At 39.4% G+C, this 19,591-nt stretch overlaps 1 protein-coding gene across 2 annotated transcripts; it reads right to left on the reverse strand.

Moving 5' to 3' along the window:
* Positions 1 to 606: 606 nt before the first annotated feature.
* Positions 607 to 19,509, reverse strand: fbxw11a (F-box and WD repeat domain containing 11a). 2 transcript variants are annotated; one of them, XM_079249482.1, is made up of 14 exons: positions 19,382 to 19,454; positions 16,936 to 17,040; positions 14,926 to 14,994; positions 13,567 to 13,786; positions 12,239 to 12,425; positions 11,921 to 12,011; positions 8,743 to 8,880; positions 7,634 to 7,752; positions 4,704 to 4,953; positions 4,435 to 4,553; positions 2,641 to 2,751; positions 2,482 to 2,560; positions 1,925 to 2,089; positions 607 to 1,798 (listed from the first exon to the last, which is right to left on the reverse strand). In XM_079249482.1, exons 1-13 carry the CDS (start codon positions 19,418 to 19,420, stop codon positions 1,928 to 1,930), a joined length of 1,689 nt encoding a protein of 562 aa, XP_079105608.1. In that variant the 5' UTR covers positions 19,421 to 19,454; the 3' UTR covers positions 607 to 1,798; positions 1,925 to 1,927. The 2 variants fall into 2 exon arrangements, with proteins under 2 accessions (XP_079105608.1, XP_079105607.1); XM_079249481.1 differs by lacking the exon at positions 16,936 to 17,040 and having other exon boundaries at positions 19,382 to 19,509.
* Between the last annotated feature and the right edge of the window lie 82 nt (positions 19,510 to 19,591).

A 19,591-nucleotide genomic window follows, 5' to 3' on the forward strand; every position in this document is an offset into this window, starting at 1 on the left:
CTTGGAACACCAACAGTGACAGCCACAGCTTCATAAACAGATCCTGCTGCAAGACGAGCTTTTACTCCCATCTGCTGGTCGTTCTCAGAACTCTGGAAATCCTACTTCAACTGAAAACAGTGTGAAGTTTAGGACAGAATTAAATTATTGTGCGATGTCTGATCATTTGTCACACAAACACACACACACACGCACACGCAGTCACAAACTTGATTTTAATCCTGATTTGTTTAAAATTCATTAGGAATGCTCGCCTAATGAATGTTTTAAGCCATTAGGATCGGAGTTTAGAACATAAGAACACATCTAAACTCAGGTCTGATAACAGCACTACAAGGAGACTGTGTGGTCATTTCAAACAATATGAGACAAAAATTTAAAAAATGTTGAAATAAATATAATAAGGTCTGGGATGGGAAAAGCTAATAGGTATGTATGTATGTATGTATAGCATCGACGCCATGTGGAGAAGTAGTGGTACACAAACCCACTTCCATTCACACAGACAAGAACAGATAAGACAGTTAGACACACATTCATGTTATAGTTGGCTCAACACTCCACCACTGTCAAGTACTTTATTCACAATAAGGTCATTTTCTTCTTTAAAAAATCATTTTTAATATACAACACAATTTGACAAGACAACTCCGTTTACAGCTAAATTTGAGCTCTTGAATTCCAGCTTCTCTCATAACCAAAGCAAGCACGTAGATGACGGGAGAGAAAGATGGAGTGAAAGGGACAGATGAACACAGGTTGAAGAAAGAATGAGGAATAAGACACAGAGAGAGAGAGAGAGGTAGGGGGGGTAGAGCAAAGACTACGCTTAGTAGTATGATTTTTGTACTAAGAACCAAAATGCTCAAATAAAATTAGAAAATAACAGTAATAAAAAAACAGTAAGAAAGTAAGAGTTAAAGAGAAAAAAAAAAAGAACAAAAAAGCAAGAGGTGTGCCACGATGCTGTATCCAAGGCAACCTCACATGCATGTCTGACGCTTCTGCTCTGTCCTGTCGTTTCACAAGTCCACATACACAAACACACTTTTTGAGTGTGTGCGCCCCCATTTCCAAGCAAGTGTGCATCTCTGGGGGTGGGGTTGAGGGAAGAAGTCGGGGGGGGGTGGGGAAATGGGATGGAGAAAGAGACGAAGAGGAGCAAGGAGTAAGAGTGCAGGGAAGTCACCCCACCCCCAATCACGTTTCTCCCTCATTCACTCCTTCCATCTCCCATCCTTCCCTTCTTTCCTTGAGCCGAGTAAAGAGTCTCTGTCTCCCACATCAGAACTCCAGTCATCCTCTGTCCAGCTGTGTCAATGTGTATGTGTGTGTCTGTGTAATATATATATAAATATATATCTATAAGCGATTTTGTGTCTGTGAAAACCTGTTCTGGCCGGGGTTAAAAACTGAGGAGTAGAAGCTGCTTTAAGTCTGTATCAAGGGGATAAAAAGGGAGCTTGTGGTTTCATAAGGTCTACGTTAATACTGTTATTAGTGTACTTTACAAAACATAAATTAGTAGTAGAAGGTAAACTTGTTGGGAAGAGTTGCGTTGGATCTGTAGTAGGGAATCCTCTGTGCTGATCTGTGTGTATGTCACTGTAACTGGCAGGCAACGGGCACAAGCTTAAGTCTGTCCGAACGAGCAGGGAGGTGTCAGGGCTGAGTGGGAGATGGACAGAGAGATGACAAGGAGGAAGGAGAAAAGATAGGCTCCTTTGCACGACAGATGCACCCATCAGCCAATCAGCCCTGGGTTTCCTCTTAAAAGGGGTAAGTCGCATGGCGCCACCTGGGGAGGGAGAAAGTAAAGCAGTCTTCAATCTCACACACAGGTCGACTCTGCAAGGTTAAATTAACCATTAATATCATTTCAAATATGAAGAATAAAGTTTCCCTAGTCACGGGATCCAAGTACCTGCTATCTAGAAATATAGGTGTAGGTGCGAGAAGGAGATCGTCCCTCTGATTGGCCGTTTGGTGAGACGTTCAGAAAGTCCCAGATCAGAATGGTGTCATCGTGAGAACTACTGATGATCTGAAACTCGTCAAACTGCAGGCGGAACACGCGGCCAGAGTGCTCCTGAAAACATGAGGAAACTGTGTCAACATGTTGTGTATCCACACAGATCAATATTCCTCCAACATCAACAAGGTTCCCTCCTCAGAGAGAAACAGGAATATGTGAGTAATAAAGTTGTGAATTTAGCTCAGATGGGATGCAGAATTTCAGAGTTTAGAAGTGTATGAACAGAACCATACTCCCACTCCTTCTTAGGACATGTTTATTTAGTCCAGTTTTTACTAGACTAAGTAACATATCCACGCACCAGCATCTTAGTGCTCGTGTGAAAAACAACCACTTTGCATCTGCACTGATGATCAACATTAGTTTCTGATACTCTAAAAGTGAGAGGTCTTAAGTTTGCAGAGAAACTGCAGTCTAGGATTATTATAATCAAAAGTGGAACTCACCACCAGAGTGCGCAGACATAATGTGCTGGCAGGGGCGCGTGGGTCCAGCGCTGCCTGCAGGTCCCACACCTTTATTTTGCTGCAGAAAGAAACGCGACACACAAAAGTGTCAGAAAACAAAACGCATTCTCTGCTCAAAACTCTAATCACAAGACTCACCCGTCGTAGGCGCCACTGACAATCCTCTTGTTGTCGAAGCGAATGCAGCGCACCAACTCCTCGTGACCTTCCAGCACTCGCAAACATGCCCCACACTCTATGTCCCATAACCTGCAGAAAGACAAGTTTATAAAAACAACTTACAACAAAGAAACCACAATACTTAGATTCCGGTTAGTGTGCAAATGTTGATCCAAACGACGACGTTACAGAGTAGATTATTTGTCTGTGTGGATCTTTACTGAACTTAACTTCTGCTCTTTGAACTCATCAGTATTTAGCTGAGAAGATGTTCCATCATGGCAGTGCATACAACAACTGCTTTATTAAAGTTATAAATTACTGATATTTAGAAGTTGGGAATTTATAAAAAAAAATTATTGATAGCAGTTATCAATACCATTAAGGATACACTGACAGAGACTTAGCCCAATTTTCAATGATTAAAAGTAGGGATGCACGGATCCGACACAGATATCTGAAATTTGAATATCTGCAGATATTTGCCGATACCAAAATGTTTAGGTGAACATTGTGACTGTGGTTATTATTGCTGTTATAATTTTGTAAAATTTCATTAGGTTGTAATAAATTACCCATCCTATCTGAAGTTACCTCACCAATACAAATATACTAACAATATAGATCTAACTATTTCAACAAGTTTTATTTTGATTTGGCACATTTTACCTAAATACAACTATAAATGTGTGATTTTGATACAAAGATCGAGCTTTTAGTGTGAAAAGAATGTCACATTTTAACATTCAAAGCATTTATTTCTTTTAAAACATGTCTGAGGCGTGTCATCAAACACATCTGCGCTGGCTTGACTAGTGTGGTATCTGGTATTGGTTGTGGTATCGGTACACTTTTATAAATACCAAGTGAGAGTACGCTTGGTATTGAGTCGATACAGATATCGGTGCATCCCTTATTAAAAGAAATAACACACATTTTAGCCAACAAAGTTTAATTTAGTGCCTTCATCAAATCCATACAGTTGCAAATCATTTCAGTCCCACATCTCAGAAAAGTAATTCTCTCAACATCATATTATTTTGGCAGAATTTAAAAGACTTTCACCTGATGTTTATAAAATATTTTGCTACTGAGAAAAGGGCAAAGTCTTTTGTAACTAATTTTGTCCCAGCATGGGAAGTAAGTCTGGATGCCTGAGTCGTTGACAGCCTGAACGGCTAATGTTATAAATGTAGCTACAGTTTTTCTATGAGCATCTAAAATGGAGGAAACTGGATATTTCTGATTGCATCTAGGCTTTCAGAGTGAAAGAAACATGTGCTACACGTGTTGTAATTATGCAAGATATTTACTCTAAGTTGCAGATTATCTGGTTGGCGAGTAAACAGTAGCTCACTGCTGCATGTACAGAGAGCTTTATAGCACTCTGTTGTTCCAGAGCTTTGTTTCTACCCTCCTCCCTGTGCTCACGTGTGATATATTATTATAGCGGAAGCTGCACTCATTCACTTGTTTTCCTGTTTCTCCTGTCTCACAGCAGCATCTGTAACTTTTACTTAAAAGCAGTCCATTAAGGCTACTTATCCTGTGGTCACTGAAAGCACTTTAACACTGCTATCAGGCTATGACAAAATCCATACGCCATAACCGCTGCATCGTTACAAAAGTCTGCTATCCAACTCAGGTAATGACCATGTTTGTGCGGCAGTTTCAGCCACATTTACGTGGATGAAGATCACACAGCTTATAGCCTCCCGAAAAACACAATAACCCTGCGCAACCAGCTACAATGCTTCAGTGTTTCACACCTACCGGATTGTGTTGTCGGACGAGCCGCTGACTACGAGCCGATCTCTGTACTGTAGGCAGGCGATTCCCCGCTTATGACCATTTAGAGTGCGCACAAACTCACAGGTGCTGGTGCTCCATACCTACAGAGGAGGAAATAAGGAAAGCTTTGTAAAGCACAGGCCGGCATTAAACGAGGCAAGCTGTATTCATGACCTGCTGCAGCAACAGACAAAGAACCAAAGTAAAAACAAAAACCTGCTGCTTTTTAAGAAACAGCTTTATTGGCTCACCTTGATGGTGCGGTCTCCTGAGGCGGACACAATGTATTTGTCATCAAAATCAACCACATTGACAGCAGCCCGGTGTCCCACAAGGACACGACGTAGGCTTATGTCAGTAGGCGAGGCCATGTCCCAGACTGCAATAGAACGGTCCTTGGAGCAAGTGACCATCAGACCGTTTGCGAAACGCAGGTGAAGAACTGCCTCATTGTGGTGGATCAGTGTGTTCAATACCTCACCCGTCGTCACCTCCCACACCCTGTGGACAAGGAAAGGAAGGAGCAAAACGTTGGGACAGAAGTCAAAGTGTTGAAGAGGCAAATAGAAGATGGAATAATGGGACAGATAGTGATGTTGATGTTTAATGATTAAGTGTGTGGGACAAAAGGAGGAAGAAATTGCAAAAGAGGTGAGAAAAAGATGAAAACAATAGGAGAAAAATGAGTCAGTATGACAGAAAAGGGAGATGAAGCAGCAGGAAGGAGGACAGAAAACAAGATGGCGGTGGAAAAGACATGCAATAGCAGCAAAGGAAAAGGAAAACAATGGAGACATTAGAGAGAGTCGTGTTTATTAGTTCCACAATGGAGAGAAACTTGCATTTCACACATGAGCCCAGAGAAGTTGCATGTGCAAATACACACCCAAAGAGGTGGTTGTTACGAAATTGCACTGCAGGACACTTGAGTCAAATGCAAAACACACTGGAAAAGCTGACACCTAAACCTACAAACAAAGCGCCTGTCAAGTTGTTGCTAAGGAAGTGAATTAATATTTTCCTTGGATACCACCCAGTGAGTACGCCTGAAGTGTGAAGTAATAAGAGAGTTCATTTTGAGCTTCTGTGTGCAGTAGCCAAGTGTCTACATGCGCGCACGCGCGCACGCACACACGCACACACGCACACACACACACACACACACACACACACACACACACACTCTGCAGGCCTTTAAATATGTGCACTAAAACAACAACAGCTATCTCCAGTTGAAGCAGTAAATCTGCCTCTGAATGAATAACCTTAAATGTTTCCTTTGTTAAATATGATGTGTGTGTAGCTATTTTCAGACTCTTTGGTCAAATTGGAAGTTAGATGGGAAATTACTATAAATTAGGGCCTGACTAAGTAGGGTCATAAATTAGGGATATTATTTAATGTAAAACAAATAGTAAATTATGTCAAATGATAGCCCATCCATCCATATTTAACATTTTAAAACAAATGAGGGCTTTAAGAAATAACGATTAGAAAGACACAATTCACAAAATTCCATTTTTTCCATTGTGCTCTGAGAGACCAGAGAAAAATCTGTCATTTAACCTGCCAGTAATTGGAGAAAAAAAACATCACAGCTTGAAAATAAATGTAAGATCAATCTGCAGCTTTTTTTTTTGAGTATTTTCCTATCTTTGTAGTCATTCTGTATATTATACTTTCTACTGCTTCCATTATATTTATTTTTTCAACAGCTACATAGTTTATAGTTTAGAGCCAGTAAACTAATTGTCAGTCAAGATTTTATAGCAGTGATCCTCACTGTTAATTCAACAAACTCAATACACTTTTTTTGTTAACTCAATATACTAAAGCAAGAGGAGAGCCATTCAAAAAAAAAAAAAAAAAAAAATCGTTCCCATGCTACGTATCCTGGTACGTTGCCAAATCAGTAACATTCAGCTTTTTAGCAAGGAATTGTTATCCTAAATATTGCATTCTTATGCAACAGTATATGGTGAAAATACAATAATGACTCCAGGTGCTTCTTTTTCAATATATTATTACTAGCAGTATTATTATAATAATTTATATATCTATATACACACACACACACACACACACACACACACACACACACACACACACACACACACACACACACACACACACACACACACACACACACACACACACACACACACACACACACACACACACACACACACACACACGCACACTATTGGCAGAGTTCGGTGCAGCTGAAATCAGTCAAAACTGGCAACTCTGACAGGGTCAGCTAGGGCCGTTAGGGCAGCAAAGTTTGTGTAAGCAGCCTGCAGCTCCTGTTTGTGGACAGAACTGCACCGTTGAGGATCACTGGGACTTGTTTAGATAGCGTTTTCAGAAAGCCAGTGCTGCTTCACAAGCCGCAAGTCATGAGTTAGTAAGCCGCCGGCGACTTGCGAGCAGCGCTATGAGTAACACTGTCGTAGAGGAACACTTAGTTCAGAAATGTTGTTCATGATGTAAATATATAGGAATTACACAATAAACCACTTGACCATTGAATTTAGAATAACACATTTAAATTTACATTCCTGGAAGTTTACATCTAGGGTTAGTGTTTTATTTTTTAATATTCGTTATTTTATTTTGTTTTTTTACAATAGTATTAAAACATTTCTAAGTAAAATTATGTATATTAATGTGTTCTTATATCACAAGAAATACTGCTTGCAATTTATTCACAGTGGATTTTAAGTCTATTCACTTGTAAATCCCACAATATGATCTTTTTCTGGAAACCAGTCTATCCAAGTAAAAATATAACTCTCCAGCCTATTTGACAGCTGTCTACAAGGTGCTACTGTCATTAAGAAAAGCTGCAGTCATAAATTGTCAAGCTAAAATGTGCTCTTGTTGGTGGCCCTCATATTGTAAAGCCTACTCAGTATCATCCTGGTAGTGTTCAAGCTGAAAATCTTCCAGCAGAAAGTTGACAGCAGCCGTATTTGATCAAAAACAACATGATTATCCTGAAAATCCAATCCCTGCTTCAGACATCCAGTGAAACAGACTCGAAAGAAAAATTTGCACATTATTAATCATGATAATTTTCTATCTTTCTGACACAAGTGGTGGTCTTACATAAATTGTAGTTATTTGTTTTTAGGTTTATTTTGCCGCAAGATTTGCATTATAAAGATGGGCATCATACCTGACAGTTGAGTCAGAAGACCCGGTGACAATGACCCTCTCATCATACTGTAGACATAGTACTGAGCCTGTATGACCAGTCAGTATCTTCAGACATTCCAGCGTCTGCTTATCCCAGATCTAAAAGGCAAAAAAAAGAAGAGTATGGGGATGAGTGCATCAGAGGGACAACTTGGCAGATGAGTCCAGAGAAAAAGTGGAAGAATAAGCGTTTTTCAAAAGGATCCAGATTTGGGTCATGCCGAGAATGGCCTACTCTCACAGCAATGTTCATGCACTGTTCCTGGCCCACTTCCCTACTGCTGTGCTGGGCCATGAGTGTACATTAAGAGCTATTCACTTCTTCTGAGGATGTGCATCACCCTCCTCCATGACAAAAAGACAAATCTCCTCCCATCCTCCTGCCGTCCACCCCTTCTCTTCCTCTTGGTCTCCTTCCCCAGGCCAGACAGAAAAGTGGAACACACAAGTCTAGAGCTGAGCCCCTTTATCCCATAATTCACTTGCGTTCTGTCTCAGTGCCTGCTTTTTCAACTCAGCAACACACACAATAAAATGATAAGCCATTCTGAGCCACAAGAAAATTCAATTCATAAATACACAAACACTGGCCCCGAGAAAACAACGATACACTGCACGCACGTCTCTGACTCAACAGAAAGTACTGCACTTCTGTCAATGCTGCTAGAGCTTAAAGCACATTAATGAGAACATTGTTAATCACTTCAGCATGTCAGTTTGGGGCAGACTAATACATGCCAACTGCATATTTAACTCAATCTCCACCCTATAAGTAGTTATCTCTATTATACTTCCACACACACAATAATGTACGAGTCAAATACAATTCAACTTGTTTTCTCTAATAATTACTTGTAGATGAACCGAGTGACACAAGAGCTTTCATGTATTTTAATATATAATCAAATACAACTTATTTAATGTACACCTTTGGTACTTTGTGTACTCGATATACTGCGTGAGCCTCAATCACAGAGGTTTAAACAGGTGACAAGACAGAGGTAGACAAAGCATAGACAAGAAAAAATATGAGCATTTACAAACTTTCTTTGTCCAAACTTGCAGTAAGTTGTTTTTATAAACACTTACCTTGATGGAGTTGTCCCTAAGGCCACTGATGATCTTGTCATCATCATACTGGAGACAGTAAACCCCTTTACTGTTTTCTGAGCGACACTGAATCCTTTGCAAGTTGTGTCTTCCACATCTCCAATTAGCCTCAATAGTCTGTTTGAAGGAAGAGAGAGAAACAACACAACAAAGATGTCATTCAAAGACTAAACAGAAAAATTAACACTCATTTTGACACAAGAGATGGAGGAAACCATTGTGTCGAGATGTATTGGGAGGACAGAAACCCATGTCAGAAATAGGATGAAAGTGTCTCATTCAAATACTATAGTTTTTATATTATTATATATATATATTGAAATATTAATGACACATTATGATCATTACAATTTATTAAATTGCTCGTGATTATATCATGATGTAAGGCTGCATTACACCTTCCAAGCATCAAAATGTCTGTAGGAATAACATGAAAAAACGAGGAACACACCCTCTATAAAAACTAAAAAACTAAAAAAAGACAGAAAAACAAAAACATCCGATTCCTGATTTAAACTTAAATACACGCTGAGAAAAAACTACACAGAGCACAAGATATCACAGTGTCATTTACCAGAAATCCACAGTACATCCCATTACTGAATGGTTTGCAAACTCTTTGCTTGCAATTATGTGTAGTCTTCATTTTATGTGTGAATTTAATACTTTCTCACATTACTGTGAAGCCATTTTGATCTTGTTTACAATATTTACAACGCTGAACATTGTAGCTGCAGAGCATTATTATTATTATTATTATTATTATTAACTTGTGAAAAAAAAAAAATCACTTATTGTAGAATTATTAACTCCAAACTGATGTGGGCTATGATCTTATAACCCACACCAGATTGGTCAATTTATTCATTTCTGATGTTTTTCATCAACATACTTTAATCCAGCAAACAACCAGATTTTTTCTCTATTTACATCTTTTCATAGCATTTATGTCTTAAGCGTAATTTCCTTGTCATGTGACCATGGTATGATTTAAAAGGACTTTGGATACACTTCTCGGTTTTCCTGTGAGTCACAAGCAACCTCTGCATGCACCTTAGGATTTACAAGATACAGCAGAAAACATTAAAAAGGGACATGTGCTTCAAAAGTAATAAACCTACAGTAATAAACCTATTTATTAATCTAATACAACAAAGCTACTATTCCTCCTTGATGGGAGGACTGGAGTGGTCACAACCTCCCCGTCATGTCTGATGGGTGCATTGAAGCCAACCCTGGCTTTGATGAAATACACTAGAGAGTTGCACCCAGGATCGCTCTGTGTTCTGGTCTCCGCATTCTTTAACACTGAGATTGCTGACATCAGTTTGTGTCTCTTCAGATTTCTGCCTTCATAGTTAGACAAGCTGCTGAAAAAGGTTTATCATCCGTCTCCAACTTCTAACTGCCCTCTGCTCAGAGAGAGGAACACTGGAGGAGGAAATAGTCTCACTCCTGAGGAATGGAGTAATAACATCGGCCTCATAGCCAGCGGCACAGAAGAGCTTCATCTCCAGTGTAGGGATGTCACGATTACTTAATTCTACAATTAATGCTACGATTTAATAAATCATAACTATTTTTCAATAATGTCACTTTCTATAAAAGATTATGTCTGAACCATTCCACAACTTCGCACAGCACAAAAACATGGTTACACCACATCTGAGTGTTGCCGATTGCATTTGCTTTGATTTGGTTCATGTGAACTGTGGAAGATGCATGTTGGAGCGGGACAGGACTCCAGAGGAAGAGTTATTCCCCCCAACAAATGGATTAAATCACCCTTGTCAGATTTTTTTCCTCCTGGTTACAGAGGAAGGAAAATACTAATGTGTCAACATGGAGGACGGCTCACCAGCCTGTAAAGCAGGGGTGTCAGAATCCAGTCCTCGAGAGCCGGAATCCGGCAGGTTTTTGTTGTTTCCCTCCACCAACACAGCTGATTCAAATCAATGGATCCAGCAGCTTCTTGTCAACCTGTTTGAGTGTCGGTCAGGTGTGTGTTGGAGCACGGAGACAGCAAAAACCTGCAGGATACCGGCCCTCCAGGACTGCAGTTTGACACCCCTGCTGTAAAGTATACCATAAAAAACTACAGAGAAAGGAGGACTCGATAGTGGATCAGTGCCACCACCTTTAGGATAACCACCAGCTTTTTATGCTTAACAATAAAACATTAAAACAGTAGTTTGGTTAAATGACACAAATGTCTGTCTAACTTAACACTGATCAAAATGTTTTCAGATCATTTGCTTTTATTATAATCTTGTATGTATGACGTAGATCTTACAATGCAACGAGGAGCTTTCACGGACAGTTACATTGTCCTGATGAGCAATTAAAAAATAAATATGTATTTATGACTAATTGTTTTGCTGTTCAAACATAATCAATCAGTCATGAGGTCCATGTCTTTTAGTCTTCAGTGTGCAACAGTCATAGCCCATAGTATAAAGCATATTTAATTCCCGATATCTGTCTTTATTTCCACTGTTCCAGTATTATGTGTCAAACAGCAGCTTTCTGATAAAAGACAAGTGGAAATCAGAACTACCTAGATGATTTTTCTGGATTTCTAAATTTTCTACTCATGTTGAAAAGAAATGTTCAAAGCCATTTTAATAATTCACAGAAGGAAGCCTCCCAACTCCAGGCAGAGGTCCTGTAGCCTTTTCTATCCAATTTCTCCAAGAGAAAGTTAATATGGAGGCTTTATTTGTTCTTTACATAGCATAGGAGAAGTTGTCACGGCACTTTTTGCTTACTTACTTTGTTTTTATATTAGTTTATCATGCTGCCATTAAAAGATATATGTATAAATAAAACTTATGGAACTATAGGGACCGTTCATGTGATTTTACACTTTTATAATGTTGGAAAATTAACGCAAAATGATCTTGATAATTGGCATCATTTCTAGACTCCCTGCATTGACATCATCCATAATAAAACTAAATTATCTCACTTTGAACAGTCCAAAAGTGTATTTTGTGTTTTCTGTCCTACAGGCAATAAAACAGATTGTAAAATGCTATATTTAAACAAAGAGGAAGAGAAATGGATGTTACAATGATAAAAACTGAACAAAACATCTTAAACTTATGCAGAAAAATAGCGATATATTAAGACAAAGCCCATTTAGCCGCTGTCTTACCTCTATGTCTTGGATTATCTTAGGATAAAGGGAGTGATAGTAGGAGTTGGGTGGGACTTCTGATGTGCGGTTCTTGAACAGATATTTCTCCCTGGGAAAGGAAAAAACATTAACTTTCAGAGAATCTAATGATAAACTACGTATGAAATCCCATATAAATATACAGTTTTTTTAATCATAAAATAGCTGGGGGACAAACAAACACACTACAAACCAAAAGTCTAACCATATGTTCAATGATCATCCACTTAAACAGTAGAAACAGAGTGATAATGAGATAAAACCCTTTGGTGACAGTTTGCAAGGATTCATTCTCACCACTGGTGTCTCTCAGACAGGCCTTTCCAAAGTGGGTCAGTTCGAACCATGCGTTCAATGAGCTTCTTCCACAGCATACCCTCGGAGATGACCCTCTGCCACTCTTTACACACCAGCTCTGCCGAGCACAGCGAGCGCGCATCCAGGAAGGACAGGATGTTCTCCGCTATGTGATCCAAGCCTTGGGCTAAACAAAAAGTGACAAGGAAAGCGTATTTAACGACATTGGAGAGTTTTTAGAAGTACATTTAAAAAATAAATAACATTACTCCTCAAGGCAATTTTACACAAACTTTCTGTGGACGTATGATTGTCGTGTCCGTTGGAAGAATGTATGCACTTTTTGTTAAGTTGTCATAAGATGTAAAATGATAAGAGTTTTAAATTTCTTTTTTCAGCTTTTAGTCACAACAAAACGTTCAACATCATATATCTTAAAAGCACACGCTGGCCCTGCCGGAAAGTTGTGGACATGTGTTTTTATCCTGTTTTCTATACGTCGCCAAGATCTGGTAGAAGTCATGTCAGGTTTTCTTTCCTGTAGAAGAGGTTTATATTTTTCGCTTTCATTAAAAACTAAACAGTCGGCTGATTTTTTTTTTTAATCACTTTACATAATTACGTCACAGTTGCTTTCTGTTTCTCCCTAAATTTCACCATAATGCCCAAAGGTGTCACATCAGCCTTTGACAAAAAATAAATAAATCTGACTTTTTTTTCCTAAAACATTAGTTGTTTTGGTTTTTTTTCTTATTGTCTCAGAGGTGATTATAGAAACAATTGCAGTTCAGCGAGACGCAGCCCAAGTATTTCTCCTCCTCAGTCCACAGACAAGAACTTCCATGTCCATCACAGGAACACAGCTCAGTGAACTGAATTTAAGGTTATTGTAGTTATTTCTGAGTCTTAACAGGACATAAAAAGGATCAGACGTTTATTTAACGTCAACTTTTACATGAGCTTTATAAATATTTAGAGTAATACAACTGAATGAAAGTCTTCATCAGGAAATGAAATTTTTTTTCTTTTAAAAATGTTTTCCTTGACAGTGTTTTCTTTTTCATAACATTTATGTCATTAATGGATAACTGGTCTGCGGTAAAGTTTAGAAATGCACACTGACTTCTCAGCTGAGTGTAGCGTCACATGATGTTTGAATTATTTTGTCATAAGCAGACGTGTAATCTTCACACTGCAATGGGTAGGTTACCTGTTACAGCAATGGACTTCATGAATATGTATATTGAATGTTATTAATGCAGACAGTATGATGGATTATGGATGGATGCTCACAAAAGCTGAATTTACACAATAAGCTGTATTGGTACCTGGCAATGCAGTGATGAAATCCCTCTGCAGCATGGGTTTGAGGTAGGAGTTGATGTGGCCGTGCTGGTAGTGGCACATACGGGAAATCAAGCGCTCGACAAACTCCACCTGGTCAGCCTCTGACCACTGGTCAAACAGAGCGATGCAGTGTTCCTTCTCCTTTTCATAGTTGCCTTCTGATGGACGCTTGCGAGAGCCCACGACAGGACCATTACTAAGCTGCAAAGACACAATGTTTGAAAAAAAAGAAAAAAAAAGGGATTTATTCAATGTCTTTGTCTTGAAATCAATTCATGGATCCTGCTTCCAATGGTGCTCTCCACCAGTCTGATCATGTGCTGCTTATCCCAGATCTAAATATTTGTAAATGCAAACAAATACGATGCATGTTTCTGGATTAGTCTGCAATTCAAAGAGCATTAGACCAGGCATCTGAAGCTCTGGTCCTTGAGGGCCACTGTACTGCAGGTTTTACATGTTTCACTGCTCCAACACATCTGATTCAAACTGAAATGATCAACAGCTCGTTGTGTGCAATGACCCTTTAACTTAATTCAGGTGTGTTGAAGCAGGAAAAGGAGGGGGGTTTGAGATTCCGACTGCAACAAGTAGAACATGAGTAGAACAACATGAACGGTTGTTTTAAGAAAAATTGCTAAAGAATCGTCCATATTCACAACTTTATAACGTAATAGTACAATGGTGCAGCTGTAAGTGTGACCTGATCAGTTCCTGTATGCAAATGTAGCTTTTATGAACAAAGCATTTTACTGTCATCTTTTTTTAAAGATCATTCTCATTAATCTTATTTATGTAACAACAGAACTTGGATAGTTTTTCGCTTGTGGAGTGGACAAATACATCTATAAGCCTGGTTAGTGTTAAATAGATGGTGTGGAACTGAAATTAAATGAATAATTTTAACTCAAAAATAGATATTGATGACATTATTTTAATAATCGTTTAAACCTGGATGCTGGTATGTTGGTGTTGGTAACAGTCTATGTGTCACGCTGTAATTAATGAAGCAAGTTGATCATTTTACTGTCCAATGTTACGCTTGACAAACAAAGACAATAAATATTAAGGTCTACAACATTTATCAAATGTGTTTGGATTTTATTTAAAACAAATGACATCCACAAAAATCCCTATGTCAACAGTTTTCATGTCAACAGTTTTAATACAGTTACCATTTAACTTTCTACATGTAATCCATGTGGAAGCTACCAAAGCTTTTATTTCCAACCACCATTCTTTACACTAAGAGTTCTGAAAATGCATACACAACGGGTTTTTTTTTTTTTTAAAGCAGCACATACATGTCTGTGATAATGTCAACTAAAATAAAGACGCACCTTGAGAACTGTATTCTTCTTTGGCGACAGATCGTCCACGAGGTTCTGTGACTCCATCCCTGATGTATTCTATGCAAAAGAAGAAAAACAAAGAAGGCACATGTTAGTGTTCAGCTCTCCTTGAGCCTGTAAAAGGCACATTAAGAGCCAGGGCAGCAGTGTGAACAGCGCTTTACACAAGAGTGCCACAATAACAGCCAAGGTAGGGTAACCATCAAAATTACTGAGGCGTGCACGCACAAACAGCCGTGCATACACACATAAATGGAGTAAAATAAGCTGAGAACCTCAACAAAAGGAATATATCTGCTTTCTTGTCTGTGATGTGACCTTAGCGGTCTGGACAGGAAATTAAAGCACAAAATCTTGGGTATGTCACTGGCAGCAGCTCTGGCCTGGCTGTAATGAAACAGATACTGGTCTTGTGCATATACCAAGAAAAAAAATGGGGAAAAAAAGGTAACAAGAGCCAAACTATGTCTAAGATTTCTTCAGAGCCAGTATGAAATGACTCTTTTTTTTATTAATTTTTTTTTTATTGGATGGCATTCTTCAGAGTCCCAAATCATTTTAATCACAAAAAGTTAAATTATTCTCCAATTCTGTACAAATGACACTGACAAAGAAATCCTTCAAGAGTAATAACCATTATCTTTTAAATCTATCCTACTGTTTACACCCATTTTAAGTTCTTTAAAGCATGTATGACCAGACAATGTAATGACTGATCACAACAAACATACAACACCAATACAAAGTCCATGTGTAATCCTAAGGGCTCACTGAGGTCCAGTGCACGTTGATGTTAGTCTTTCTTAAAACGCACACCAGATCTGCAAATCCTTGAACTGAAACTCCAACAAAACACAGAACACCACAAGCAGTCAGCGTAACACTACATTTTAAAAGTAACGCAATTCTTTTTTCTTAGTTTCTTGTTCCAACTTGCTCAGAAATTACTTTGAGGAAATGGGAGGACAAAAGGGCTTTAACTTGAAAGTCAGCCTTTTTTTTGTTTGTTTTTTTAAATCATTTGTGTGGGTGATGACAGAACCAAAGTCAGCCAATGAAAATGGCTTTGCTGACAACCCCCCCCCCCCCCACCGCTACCCAAAAAGAACCACAGAATAGTCTCCTGTCAGCCCAACTTGGATTTGAAAGCTGTATTACCAAGGTAAAATTTCTTGATTTTAAAAAAAAAAAAAAAAAAAAAGGGGACTACTTGAAAATGGGAGCTTCTGACTTGCTTTGTGCATTTATTGTGTACCTGTCACATGTGAAGCAAAATCCCCTGAACAGATTGCTGAATACTGTGAATACAACTGAACAAACAAAAGCTCCAAGTGCCAAGACAAAAGCAGACAGGACAAAAAGCCAGAATGGTCTCTCTGGTGCTGATGGCCATGCAGAGTAGAAAAAAAAAGAACAAACTAAAAACAGATAGACCAGGTTTGGCCAGGCAGGCAGGCAAGCAAGCATGTAGCCTCTCAGATCTTGAAGGAAGAACCCCCCCACCTCGGCCCTCACACCTCCAGGTAGAAGGGGAGAAAACGTTACTCCTCAAGGAATGGTTGTTCTCTGGTAGCCCCTGCATCTCTCCATTAACATGAAAGTACTTTGGAAATGCTCTTCTCAGACTAATCTGACTTTGATTTTACTTTCAAAGCAATAATTGCTTACAACTTTGAAAAGCCTTTAAGAATTCTGGGTACTGTAAACACTTTGAGCAGCTTTTGAAAAAAATATACTTTTTACAATTAGAGCTCCATTTTGAGCAAAAAGGATTTGAGGATTTACCAGAGAAGAACCTGAAGAGTCAAGTGCTTCCAAAAGGAGGGGAAGGATAACGGAAGGTGAGGAGGTAGGAGGGTGAGGTGGGGGTTAGTGGATGCCACTGGCACCAAGGTGGTATGAGATGTGTGAATTGGGCAAAGAAAAGTGAAGGGTGGAGAGATGACCAGGGATGAAGGGAGAGGAGGAGCAGCAGAATTAAGAGGAGAGAGGCAGAACCTGGTTGTGAGCCCGGGTGGAGGGGATGCTCTGCAGGCACCTGAGTGCACACAAACTCTCAGCCACCGAGGAGCAGCCCAGCCAGAGAGAGCGAGGCACAGAGCACTGTGTGAAAGAGAGAGAGGAAGGGAGGAAGGGAGGAGGAGAACGGAGTGGATAGGGTGAGGAAGGGAGAGAGAGGGAAGAGCAAGAGTCCAGAGAATGGGAAGTAAAGAAACAGAAGAGGAGGTTGATGAGGGAATTTGGGGATAGGAAATCAAAGAGGTGGGTGTTTGAGTGGGTCAATGGATCGAAAGATGGGTGAGAATGGTGGGGTTTTGTTGAGGAAGAGGAGTGATGTGTGATTTTGTGCAAGAATACAAAATTAATGGATAAATAAACAAGGTTTGGTTGGAAATTGAAAAGAGGCAAGTGTGTAACCACCAAAGGTGAAGAGAGAAGAAGAGGGGAGGAGGTGGGGGATAGTGAGGGGAAAAACCAGTATTAGAGCTACACACATTGGCACAGTGAGCGCAGGAACACACACTCCTTCACACACAAGATATAGACTGATAAACATACACACAGAAGCATTATTAGACATGAATTGGGAGGGGATAGGTAGAGGAGAGGGAGGGGTAACAGAATTAGTTGTCAATTACTGTCACTATTGTTTTGACAGAAACCCCACCCACTGTTCTGCCATCCCCACTCTTGTGAATGGTTAGTGAATAACACTGGGACAAAATAAATAAATAAATAAATAAATAAATAATCAAACAAAACAGACAAAACCAATGTTGAGTACCAAATTTCCTAAAGAGCTAAACTTTTTTTCTTATCTTCATATCTGAAAGTTGATTCAATTTCATCAGCTGCATTAGTAAAATTACTCCAATGCAAGTCAAGATATGAACCAATTGTTAAATCTCAATCCATGGAAAATGGATTTAATGATGAACATGAACCAAATATCCAATTTCGTATAAGCCACTACTTTTATACTTCGGGTTTTCAAATGTGCATGTTCTTTGGTTGTGCCGACATTTGCAAGTTTGTTTTCCTTTTGTTTAAATGTTGCTTGTTTCCAGGATCCATCCACAACCCAGGATTTAAATGTTTATTAATTGCAACGGCTTTAAACCACCTAGTAGAGTCTGGCAATCACTTCACCTACTGAGAGACTATTATACTAGTATGTAACTTGCGGTGAACTGAGGCTATTTGCTTCCCCAAAACATCTACACTTCTTGAGCATTTGAACATTTTTGCCAACATAAATTAGCTGCTCTGTCGGACATACTTGGGTTAAACGTGATATAACTTGTTCATAACATTCGACAAAGATCATCATATCATTTCATAGGCCTAAATTGGCACCTTAATATTCTCCAGCATTACGGGATTTGAGTGCGAAATAACCTGAGGGCAATGTTCTACATCATATATGCAATATCATCACTATCCAATGTGTAAATTGCGTTTTTAAAATATCACTGAAAAAATTAATATACATGTGTGATTTATATTGGGGTAAATTCCAAACACTAACCCTTGTAATGTTAGGGCTTTGTAAGCTAACATTAGCCTAGTTTTGTGCTCGTCCACACGGCTACCAATTTAAGAAAACTATAGCTTTGTGTCTAAAAATGGTCGTCTAACGGCACAGTGGGTAACATGCTGGTAATTTACATTCCTGTTCCCCAAAATAAGTATATTTTGATGCATCTGATAGTTATGCTATTGAAATGTCTGTCAAGCTTACAAACGCACTTAGCATGCTAGCTCTTAAGCTAACTGCTAATGTTCGCTAATCGTAGTATCGCTGTGAATGAAAAAGCAGCACTTCCCTCTACGCACTTCAGAAATATAAACAGACAAGCTGTACGTCGATATATATATTGGCAGATTTAGTTGTTCTATGACATATGAGCTACTGCGCCTCGTATTTGATATGATTTATTAGGTTTACCTATGAACTACATAATACATCATATTGTTAGCCGTAAACGTAAGTGGTTCATCGACTGCTAGCCTGTGTTAGCAGGATGGCTAGCTGAGATCAGACAGGGCCCAGTTAAAGTGGCGCAGCGTCACCGCAGTAAAAGCTACCCCAAGAATCCTCGGCTATGTTTGAACAATTGTCGCACATAAACCTGTTCGGTTACCCACAAATTTCCCTACTAACCTAAAATCAATACATTATAATCTTAAATTAAATTAAGTACCTCTATTTTAATGATTTTGACCGGCGTGTTCAGCATTCTTAGCAAGATGTACCAACATTTTCAGGCCCTCCCTCTGATTTCTGGTCAACCCCCTTCCTCTCTCTTTTCTCCTCTACCTCTCTCGACAAGCCGCCTCAGCTCACCTCCAGTCGTCGAATAGAGCATCGGCACTTTCCCCAGTAAATATCTGACTGTTACCCCGTCTGATATTCCGTACACCATACTAAAACAGATCTTACCATCAGTTCCACCGTTTTGTCCTCCATCTCCGGCTCCATGTTGACGATCCCCCCCGAAACTCGCTGTGAAAATGGAAACCCAGCCCTGCGTCGGCGGCCCGCAAATTCAGAGACGTCATTCACTTCGCACAACCACACAGCTTTGGTAGGGCAGTGTCAAAGGGTGGGTGGTGGGGGGGTAGGAACGCCCATACATATTTCCAACCCGTT

Source organism: Telmatherina bonti, assembly GCF_933228915.1.
Source record: "Telmatherina bonti genome assembly, chromosome: 12".
NCBI classification, from domain to species: Eukaryota; Metazoa; Chordata; class Actinopteri; order Atheriniformes; family Telmatherinidae; genus Telmatherina; species Telmatherina bonti.